The sequence below is a fragment of the Epinephelus moara genome, chromosome 5 (assembly GCF_006386435.1).
Source record: "Epinephelus moara isolate mb chromosome 5, YSFRI_EMoa_1.0, whole genome shotgun sequence".
In the NCBI taxonomy this organism is placed as follows: Eukaryota; Metazoa; Chordata; class Actinopteri; order Perciformes; family Serranidae; genus Epinephelus; species Epinephelus moara.
Window position 1 is genome coordinate 38387643 of NC_065510.1, and position 11569 is coordinate 38399211.

General features: G+C 42.3%; 2 protein-coding genes and 1 long non-coding RNA gene across 5 annotated transcripts in view; 2 read left to right on the top strand and 1 right to left on the bottom strand.

The window, feature by feature from the left end:
* Positions 1-961: 961 nt before the first annotated feature.
* LOC126390526 (uncharacterized) lies at positions 962-7405 on the top strand. Its single transcript, XR_007569977.1, has 2 exons — positions 962-1233; positions 3798-7405. It is a non-coding gene; the product is annotated as an uncharacterized LOC126390526 (long non-coding RNA).
* Positions 6840-10585, bottom strand: LOC126390524 (transcription elongation factor 1 homolog). Its single transcript, XM_050044866.1, has 4 exons — positions 10464-10585; positions 10005-10141; positions 9822-9892; positions 6840-7893 (listed from the first exon to the last, which is right to left on the bottom strand). The coding sequence occupies exons 2-4, from the start codon at positions 10118-10120 to the stop codon at positions 7829-7831; spliced, it is 252 nt and encodes an 83-aa protein (XP_049900823.1). The 5' UTR covers positions 10121-10141; positions 10464-10585; the 3' UTR covers positions 6840-7828.
* pld6 (phospholipase D family, member 6) overlaps positions 10100-11569 on the top strand; it is a 10252-nt gene continuing 8782 nt past the window's right edge. Inside the window, exon 1 of one of the 3 annotated variants that reach the window (XM_050044864.1) lies at positions 10100-10236. The gene's annotated coding sequence lies outside the window, so the exon portion shown is untranslated. Of the gene's footprint in view, positions 10237-10593; positions 10688-11569 lie in introns of those variants that run through there. The other 2 variants (XM_050044863.1, XM_050044865.1) reach the window with 2 other exon arrangements.

Below are 11569 nucleotides of genomic sequence, written 5' to 3' on the forward strand. Positions count from 1 at the left end.
CATGTTCCACATTTTCTCGTAAGTGTGTCACGCAGTGTGGGACTCACACATGGTCTTGACTCATTCTCAACCCCTTAAAGTCTTGGTCTTGTCTCTGTCTCGATACACTCTGATCATGATCATGACCTGGTCTCAGTTTCGTGGGTCTTGTCTACAACACTGCCTCTTGGACAAAGTAATAGAAACAATAACACCTCTATATATAATAGCACCACATTGTATCCCCTTATATTATAGACATTCTTGCTATTTTGTCCTGTGGTGTAAACAAAACAACCCGACAGCTCTACAAACTGTGACTTCAAAAATTACCATGGAATCGAAGCAATATTTTACATCATAATACAAGCCTCAACCAGGTAGCAGGCTTAATTATTTATTGCATGGCTGTTGCACAGGATTGCATTGTATTTTACAGGTCTGTCCACCCCCATTAATAAGAATATCATAGTGAGACCATGTGAGTCACAAAACATAGTGGATGGAGGCACCATGAATGTAATATAAACCATATTGTAATATTTTATAGTATGATGTCATCACAAGGACATAAAATCCACCATGGAACAGGTCCAATTAAGTCTCCAGTGAGAAACACAAGCACACTGTAAGTCACATAACACCTATAAACAAGTTAAAGATTTTATCTCAGTAAATTTAGCAGCTTACAAAAAGCTATTTGTACCGTGTGTACAAATAGCGTGTGAATGAGGCGAATCAAGTCACTCACTCCAACACGTGTATTCATTATGCCAACCCCAAACTATTCTTTTAATTTTACTAAGGCCCACCGGAGCTCCATCGTGGTCCCGATGAGGTCCCCGAACCCCAGCTTGGGAACCGCTGCTCTATAGGGCACGCTCTTCGGCGCCAGGGCTGGATGGAGGCATGGACACGAGAGAAAGAAGAGGAGGAGGAGGAGGAGAGGAGCAGAGGAGGAGGAGGAGGAGGAGAGGAGAGGTGAGAGGTTGCAGCTGAGTTGCATGGGATGCTGATGCTGCTGCATAGGCTCCATCGCTCTATCCCTCCCTCGGAGAGAATGGAAAAAACAAGGAGTGGTTATGTGATTCCCCACAAGCAGGAGGAGAAGCGCACAGGAGAGAAAGGAATAGCAGGGGAGGGGGGGCGTTTCCCTGCACAGTATAGCCTATTCTCACACTCCAGCATGGATACAAATGTATGGCATATGGAGCGTCTTCTTCAGGGGGAGCTGGCAGAAAGGTGGACGTTGCGGTAAGTTCAATATTTTTCTCGCTGTTATTTACCATGAAAAAATATATATACGATTTGGACACAGTTCACAGCGCCGCGTTACGTTGCGTGGGGTCCCATCACTTTATATTGTCCTGATATTTAGAGATATCTGTTGTAAAAAAAAAACCCTGAAGTGAAGAAAACAAGACTTGTGGATTGAAGCTGTAAGGAGCCGGGTTGTAGCACTGCATGGCATGGGATTAACGCCCGATCAATTCCTCGCTGGCACGCTTTTATGATTTGATAACTAAACAGGTTGGTCCCATCAGCATCACTCCCCAAGTTCCTATCAAATGATGAGAAATGCACCTGCACGCTGCTTCATGTTTAACCACCAAGCATGTCAGCTCCTCCTTTGTATAGCCTGTTGGATAAAAGACAAAGATGGTTCAAATGTCTTCCACACTCCCTGCAAAGGGTTAAAGATTCAATCCACGCTTTGCCACTCTGAACTGGGTTCTCCTTGTCAGTGGGAGCGGATGTATTTACAAACAAAGAAAGCTTAATATCCAAGCCTGTCACGTAGAAGACAGGTGCTGGCTATGTGCGATTTTACAGTGGTGTGTGTGGTTATCTGGGCTAGTAGGCCAACTGGAGCCTCTATGCATTGAGGCCCAGCAAAGATTAAGAAAACCAAAGTGTCTCTGTTGTCACTGAAAGTTTGGCCAAAGGCAAGAGAGGGTAGTGTTTTTTTTTATTCTGCACTCTAGGCTGAATTTGTTGCAATAGCCATCACTGGGTCATTTATTTTTTGTCTGGGTAGTGACTATTAGACTCCACAGTGTAGCCAAAATGACTGGAAAGATTTGCTGTTGCAGGCATAAGCATAAACATCCTCATAACAGCGCCTTTAGTTCCAAGCAATTAAGCAGTAATGTGCAAGCGGCAGCCCCAGCGTCCACTCAGTCTCTGTCTCCATCTCCAGTCTGTCCTGTCTTTGCCTCTGGCACAGCCACTTGTGATTCTGCATCCCATCTGAAACACCAGGTACATTAAAGGATTGATAAGTCTGTTGCGTCAGACATAAATATGAAACACAGACCGATTGGCTTTCATTAGGCCCTCCAGCCGGAGCCAGTTCACTTTCAATCAAGTCAACTCAGGAAATGGATTTTCTTACAAATGCAAACCAGATGTCTTTGAAATAAAGTTCGCGTCCAGTCGACATAGCCTATCATTGGGGAATAAAGGTATCACTGTGAATATGTGGGGTCAGTTTACATGAATGGAAAGGTAAAACTGAGGTGACAAAAAAGAGGCCTGGGCCATACATTCAAAACTGCTTCTGCAGGCACACCCATTGCATGTAAGAGTCCTTCCCTTGTAGCCTGGCCCCCACATACATACACAGCTAAAAACTACACTGAAGCATGTCTTCAAATTAGACGGAGACATTCCAGTGACAGCGAGCAGACACAGACCGGTCCTGTGTAGTGAAGAGGGCAGCAGCAGGGTGTATTTTTACACCAGATCTCTGACACCTACGTGCATCTCTTCACAGCTCTTGGTGAGAACAGAAGACACGTCCACTTGAGTTGTCATCATCAGCAGCCCAGACATGGACAGTTGGGATGGAGGACGGAGGCGAGGAGAGAGAGAGAGAGAGATGAGGAGAGAGGACTAGAGGAGTATAGGTAATGAGGGAGACGAGTGTCAAGATCTTCTTCCAGACGTGATGGCCCCGGCTAGTTTTGGCACTTCCTTTGCAGTGACAGCGGGTTAGGATGTAGACTACCGCAGGTGTGAGTGAGGCCAGAGGATTGTCAGCTGCAAATGGGAACTTTCCAGGAGCGTCAGGTTTCATGGTGTGCAGCTTTGATAGGTGAAGGGATACAGAGGAGGGTGTATGATTTGTGTACATGTGTCCGGGAGGATGCACCAGCAGATCTGAGGACGGGGAAGTAGTGAGGAAGAGGGGTAAACACGGGGTGAGAGACGACAGAGGGATCACAATGATTAGAGAGGAAAGGTTAAGGGAGAAAGTGAGAGGAAGTGAGAGAAAAAGAAAGAGAGAGACAGTCAAGTCATGTTTGTAAACTAGCCTTAGTTTTNGGGGGGGGGGGGGGGGCATACAAGGGAGCCTTCCAACAATAAGTGAGTGAGGAGAGGAGAGAGATGGGGGAAAAAGGAATGGGAAACGGAATGAAGGAAGACATGAGGTGAGGAGGAGGGGATGGAGGTGAGGGCTGAACATCTGTTTGGTAATCAGTCTCTCCCCTCAGCGCAGTGTAACACACACTGACACCTATTTGATAATTGGTGAGCCTGCCCTCTCCCTCAGCGCTTGGCTAAATGGTTGCTTGATACCAGGGAGAGCAAAGGGACTAGCTGTTGGCAGTGCAATCTGTTTACGTGGTGCAGCTCAGGTAAAGATGCATAGCAGGCTGCCTGTGTGTGAATGTGTGTGTGTGTTCACAATCTGGTTATTAGTCTAACAATGAGCTCAAGATGTGACTTGTGAAATGTGCATTATAACCTCTGAGCAATGCCGCTGCATTGTTATTCAAGGATAAATATGATCTCCTTTGTCTCTCTTCTCCTAGGTGCTGTCCTTAAAGATTTGTCTCCACGCGCAGACCTCCTCCTTCCATGCTGCAATCTTATTCAGAGTGCGAGAGCCGAAGGGATGCAGGCGCAGAAAAAGGAGAATGAGCTCCAGAGCTGAGAGGAGAGAGAGAAAGGAATGGAGGGGAGGAGGTGGGCCTCTTTGCTCCGGTCTCGACCACGGGTATTCTTGGGTTGATAATACAGATGTGGATGTTATTGCTTGAGAATACGCGTAGTCGAGTGGAAGCTTTCTCATCTACAGTGGACCAAAAGCTGAACTCTATTCAGTAGAGTACAAAGGCAGAGTCACATCTAAATGTATAGCCAAGCTGAGCAGGTGACACAGACATTTTTAATTAAGCACCCAGAGGTGAATTTTTATGGGGGGAAAAGGCTTATTTTGTTCAATCAGAAAGGTTTTTAAATAGAACGCAATCAGGGCCAGCCAAATCAAATCCAGCCACTGAAAAGGTTTTATCATCATAGGTTTATCAACCATGTCACTCTTTACACCTGTGGAGGAAATGAGTTTGTTTCGCTGGCCAGGTTCAGCCTCTCCCGCAGAGGTGCTGCTGGGGACGACTTGCACCATGCCACTAAGCTAAACCCCTGGGCATTAGTTCAGGGAGCTTAACACGAAAGTCTTCAGACTCAGACGTTAATTCCAAACCTTCTTGATTACATACCCTTGTCAGTCAGTCGTGCTTACAAGTGAGCCTATAATCTTATCAGTTGATGAGTGTCTTTCACAGCCCTTCACACTCTGCTCCAAACATTTTCCCTCGTACCGAGCCGAAATTTGAAGTTTGTGAAAATTGGCTCCCCGGACGTAAACGGCTGCAATGCCAATGGCATGGTACATTGTAACTGTGCATAACCATCATCCCACTGCACTACCAACTGCTGTTGCACTCCTATTTTTGACTCCCCGGCTCTTGCTAAAAATGTGTGAGAGTTTGATGCCTGTAGCAGCAACAGGAGACAGTAACACATGAGGACATGTCAAGACTTGCACCCGTGGCTGACATTTCAGCATTCGGCTCAGCTGACTGGCTGTCATGATACAGACTCACACACACAAGCACAATATATAAACTGCACGAGGGTTTGCATGATCTACATGCCAGTGGGGAAATATGGGATTGATGGATCTTATGAAAACAAGCATGCAGACTGATCCCCATATGTATGAATGCACTCACACTGCAGCTCGGTTCACTGAGTCCATGTGCCAGTGGGGAAATAAGGGATTGATTGATTTTATGGGTAACTATTTTTAGTCAGAATGATGGATGTTTATGTCTTTTATTGATCAAGTTGAGGTGTGGGTCTGAAGAGTTCTTAGACGTCAGGGCGGGCTGATTAATCAGGTAGCAAAGGTGTTGGAATAAAACATCCTGAATTACATTTTTGGTGCATTAGCATTATTGCTAAGTATTATAAATTAGAAAATCAACATTTCATTGCAAATTCAGCATTATATTAGCATCCGTTTGCAAATGTGCCGATGATAAATTACACTCTTATCATGTATTATTCCATGATTTCTTACTACTGCGTAAGCAAATCTCTTATTTATTAGCACAGTATGTAATTATAATTTACACGAATTTCACACTGACGTTGTGTAAACTTGTTGATTTGGCAAAGCCGTTTCTGTGGTTTTGTGTGTATTTGTGTATGCATGTGTGTGTATGTGTGTGTGTGTGCTTCTAAGCAACAAAATGACTATTGTGAGCACAGCTCCAGGTGCCTAGCAACCGAATCGCTCTGTTTCCTTGGCAACAGTTGCCTCGCACTCACTGTGTGGGTGATTGGCAGCCTTGACAACGGAGACGGAGTGACACTTGACCTCGCGTGCTGAATGGGAGAGGAGAAAGAAGGAGCGAGAAATAGAAGAGAGGGGGAGGGAGTGGGAAGGGGACGTGCGGAGACAGACGAGAGACTAAGTGATAATCATTCTCCATTGTAATCATCCTCCAGCATGTTTCATAAGGCATCGTCAATACCTCTCCAGCTGGGGTCCATCATCAAACACAATGCACAGTGCGGCGCGCGCATGCACGGACACACTCTACCTGGGTGGAGAGCCCAGGCAGGCACTCCACATCTCATCTATTATCACTCAGCACTGCATGGTGCACAGCCCCGCTACACTGTGTCTTCTTTCATTTGTGATCTGCTACATCCTGTGCTCTGTGGGGATGAACGGATACTGGACTCCTAAAAATGTGTCATGGTCACAGATGCCACAGGAGAGTAGATCAGAAGCTGAGACATTTTACTTTGAAACTGGCACTGCCAGTGTCTCTGACACCTTTGAATTTAAGTGCTGCAATTATTAAAGTGTTTTTTTTTTGTAGTTTTCCATCTATTCACTAGCTGAGGGTACCCCATTGTACTTGCTTTTCTTTTAACAAAAAAGGTATGTTCTTCAAGGATGACTACACCTGTGTATAATCAACACTGCAACAATACAAACTCTAATAAAAAAACACATTTGGAGGACTTTGAGTGTGTTCTGTCACCTCACTCGACTTTTACTATAAAATCTGCATAAATCATACTCAACCCAAGTCAATCTAAGTTGCTTATTATCTCAGCACTAACACTTATTGAGCAACATATTTGTGGATGGTTTTTTTTAACCATTTCAGGATTAAATCTCAGTTTCTTTAACAGTTCATCTAAAACCCAAACTGTAATTCTGAGGTTGTCCCTCCATTTGTCACCAGCTGGTGGTGCTCAGCACTGTACAGGATGTTTATGTCATGTAAGCTCTAATCACTACCTTTTGTTTACCAGTACCCCATTTAAAAAAACACAGACTCACATTCAGCTTCAAATCAAACCAAGGTCAAACAGCTACATCTTGCTCAGAAAAGAAAAAGAGAAATCCAAAGAGTGTGTGCCAGGTTTTAAAATCTTTTCCTCACTGTGAATTCTTTGTGTAACAAGTCTAATCCAGCACAACATCAAAATCCAATACATTTAGTTCATTAGACAATACACTGAAAACCAACCAACACATGCTGGTATCAATTCTTCTTGCCCCTTTATTCCACACTTAATAACAAATTCACATTTTAAAAAACAGCTTGCTTTTATGCTACTCAACACATATGGCTGTTGCATAGGAAAATACTCTCAATACTCAATATTAACGCTTGATTTAAGGATACCACTGCATCATTCTGAAGATATGCACATAATAACAAATATCATTCGTACTTATTAAATTTTATTTCTTGATCATGTAACCAAAAGCATACATCATTTTGAAACTACATGAAGAATTAATAACAGTTCACAACCTTTGATCTTAGCAGCTATGCATAAAGCGTACACATTTCCATTCCTCTCTCCAGTGGAATGACCAAGTGTTGTGATACAACTGTCTTAATGAGGATGAGGAGAGCTGTGGACACACCCATGACATCATGCCTCAACTTAATGTCCAAACAAAGACATTTATTCCCACCTACACTTTGCAAGTCAAAAAGCCAAGATGGGAGCCCATTCTCTTACACTACAGGCCTCTTGTAAAAATTATATCTCTGCATCAAACAATATGCAATGGTTACAAAAAAAAAAAAAAAGAAAACAGAGCAGGGCACATTTTTTTAATAATCTTTTCCAGCTACTATTTAAGAGGCTTGATTTTTGAGACCCATACAAAATAAGAAACAAATTAAAAACAGAAAGCCCCACTCAATGAGTAAAGATAAATCAAATCATATTGCAAATATTCTTTAAATAAATCCAAGGAGTAAAAACTAGACTTATGGGTTGAAACCTTAAAAATAAGAAGCCTGAAGACAAGAGGAACCCTTTAGAGCCACTTTGTGCCTGAGGACCACATAGGTCAAACTGCTCTTCACATAGCTGTAAATCTCAAGTGACCATATGGAAGCCTGTCAACTATTAAAGTTTCATGAATGTCCTCTGACCAGCTTGATCCTAATGGGCCCAGGTCCATCAGCCACATTCTCATCCTCTTCCTGAAAGACATCCAGCTTCACAAAGGCTACTGATTGGCTGCTTCACAGGCATCTATCCAGTCACTGTACACGTCAACCGGCTCTGACAAATCTGAAGAGCAATGGGTTAAAGATAAAAGGAATGTTGTTGTTTGAAGGTATACTGTGCAGGATTGTCCTTAAAAACAATATATAGACTCTTACAAAAGTAATCCCTCTTAATCATCACCCATGACCCCTTAGCAGTGTGGCAGTGTATTTATTAGACTCTGCCCCCTGTGCCTATTTTCTCATTTTCTTCTTATTTTGCTGTTTGGGACGTTCCTGAGCCGTAACCTTTGGCCAGTGGTGTGTAGCCCCTAGCCAATAACAGCATGCAAGTGAGGTCTGGACTTTATAAAAGGGTAGCAACCAGATAGTAGAAGCACAAAAATCATGGACACAGTGCCAAAATAAATTTAACAATCAAAAAATACTGCAAATACCACATGGTGAAACACCAAGGAGACAGGCTCGTTCCAAAGTGAATCTGGGGCTGGTTTACACTTTCGCTGTGGCTGGCTAAAGTATCAGCTTTTCCATCATAATAAATTTTGCGTTCCTACAATAGTATAGTAGCTTGCAGTGTACAAGCAGTGTAGCGAGGAGGGGCCAAGTCTCCTTGATCTTTCTTCAGCCAAGGTACTGCAGGGTTACACAGCTGAACGCTTATCAAGGCCCCTTGGTAAGAAACTGAATGAGCTCTAGAAACAGACAACATCAACTGTCTGTAACCACCAGGCCAAAACCCATCACAGCATTGACCAGCAGTCAGTGGACGACTGGAGAAAGATCAAGGAAGCCATTTACATCACACGACAAAGACCTTCCCAGCCATGTGATGTCAATAAAGTACTTCCACATTAAGCCAGTTATATTTCAATATGCATATTCATCTCCCAGTTATAGTCCTGCGTCAAGTTTCCCTCACCCAAAAACTCTGCATTTTCAAAACAGTCTCCAGAGTGTTTTGAAAAAAGGTACAGGCTTGATGCTTCAGTATGTGCAGGGGAAAAACTGAGCTATGCCAAATGATGACATAAGCCTGCCAGTGATGGTCAGGGGCTGTGCGGCAGTAACTGTCAGTCACCTGTAATCTTGTCTGAGACCTAACATTGAGCAAAGCTGCGGTCAATAATTTGTGGTATTTATGTTAGTCGATGCTGTGATCATACAATTTTGTCGGCACCATAGCTTGCAATTGACTCTGGTGAACAGGTAGTCTTTATGAACTGCGATAAAATTCATGATTTTTTACTTGTTTAACTGTCAGACAAGATAAGCACTAAAATATGTACACAATTACAATTAAATATTGAATTCAGGTGTATTTAAACAGTCTATGAGATTACAGAGAGCAGGGGACTGAAAGGGGATGTAACTGGATGACACTTAGAGAGTAACTGGGTCTGTGGCCTGCCCAGTCACAACTGGCTGTGTGGCAGTCATTAACATGTATTTATGATCATTTTTTCTGATGTCAAAATCATAAAATAATGATTTGGGTCAGCCAGGATTCACCAGTCCTACTCCTTACCAGATGTTAGCTGTAACGTGCATTTTTGGTGTTTGCAAACTAAAAAGAAGACAAACAAAAGATTTAGCTGATTTTCTATTGTTCAGGTGTTTAACTGGGTAGAGATCTTTATGATACTGGAAAAGACAGTGTGGATGCAAATCATTTTTACACAAAAACAGCTTTTTAGACAGCTTGGTGTAGATGTAATCTGAGCCACCTCCATGACAACTTAGATCCAACTAAGACTAACAACTTGATCGCCACCTGAGATCTCAGTTGGAGTGCCTTTTAAAAGAACTATTAAGTGGATGTTTTAGATTTTGTTTGTCAAGGCCAAGAAAACACTGTCACACCAAAAGTTAATAAAATAATTCTAAGTTATTATTCAATTTACAACGTGTCTGAACTGTTCTGCAGTAATGTCATTATTACTTTTGTTACAGTGTGAGAAGGAGAAAGTTGTGATGTGTAAATAAGGATACAGGTGATGGGGGTCTGGAACTCCTCCAAGCAGACTGTGCAAGATATTATCCCAGTATTTCTGCTTCTCTCCCTGTTGACAGAAAAAGCAAAAGAAGAACAAAAAAAGTTGGCAACAATTTCCTCATACATCAATGTATCATTGTTAAAGCAGTTAACTTGGGATTTGGTGAAATTCAAAGTACATTTTGACATCACACGACTTCTCGTGGTTGCAGAACGGACAGGTGAACTGAGACTCCAGATCTCCTGTCATTTTCTTCTTAGGAGGGGGCTTTCTTTTGGACTTGCGGCGACCCATCGCGCACCAACTGAATCAAGCCTGTGTGAGAAAGAGACAAAAGACAGGCGGCTTCAACAAGAAGAACATGTTGGACGGGTGAATACCACCGAAGAGGGAATATGTGAGAAATACTGGCAAGTAAAACAACTCAGTTCTCCATACTGTTAGCACTTAAAGTTAGCAGGCTATCGTTAGCATGTTTGTTGTTGATCTCCAGTACAACATAAGTAGCGTCACGATGAAAAGACGAGTTAAATGGACTGTGGGAAGAAAACATCTTTTATTATGCCTCGAGTTACCGTAGTAATTACACGTGTCGTGACAGTAAAGTGTTATCTAGCAGAAGTTTAATCCTGTTTACCTTTTCTGGTGGAAAATACACGTTGCTATAAAGAGGAACAGGCTTCCGTTCCGTGTAGACCCGGCACCGGTAACTGTTCGCGTTATATGATTGGAGGAGAGCGTCTGCTTCGCGGTCACTCATTGGCTCTCTGAAATGTCAGTTAAGTTGATTGGCAGTGGCGTAACAGCGTCTGACACAGCCTATTCCCGCGTGGTGGCGACAGAAGCTAACTCTCAGGTTAGGTGTGTTGTGTAAAAAATACTCTTTTTAAATGTTTTGACATTCCCCCGACATTTTTGGAAAATGTTAGGTTGTTGACTCTTTGTACAGCCTGGCAGTTAGCTTGGTTTAAATGGCGTTTGTGACGTAGTTTATCTTCGCTGCTCAGTGTTTGGTGTTGATATGGTATGACAACTTACAACACCTTGTCATCAATGTCCTTGTCCCGCGAGAAAACACTGGTTTTGCCGTCAGGTAAATATAGCTAGTGGAGTAAAAAGTACAACATTTGAAAGAAATGGAGTGTAAATATAAAGTAGTATAAAATTGGAATAGTCAGTAAAAGTAACAGGTCAATTTAATTTATTTCAATTCCATAAATCACTTATTTGCCTAAAGGATCCTTACAATCTGTACAAAATGGACTTCCTTTGTAAGAAACATTATGAAGAGCAACTGAGGATGGATTCTTCTCCCTGAAGGACCTTAACACTACAGTGCTTTACTCCACTACTGTATTCATTGCATGGTTTAGTGCTGAGCAACACAGCACATTAAACAGCTGTTTTGCTCAGCTCTAGTTAAACCAATACATTGAATACAGCAATGAAAAGTACTGTAAGTTTTGAGGTACGTTTACTCTACTTGAATATTTACATTTTGTGGTATTTTATACTTCTACTCCACTACATACAGAGGCAAATATTGTGCTTTTTGCTCTAACCCCTTTTCAGATTCAGATTCAGATTCAGAATACTTTATTAATCCCCGGGGGGAAATTGTTTTTGTTCCAATGCTCCGTGCAAAGTTGAAATAGAAATACAGCATGAATGGAAACAAGAGATAAAGATGAAGATATAAATAAAATACTAAAATAGACAATGAAATAAGTAAAATAAATATTA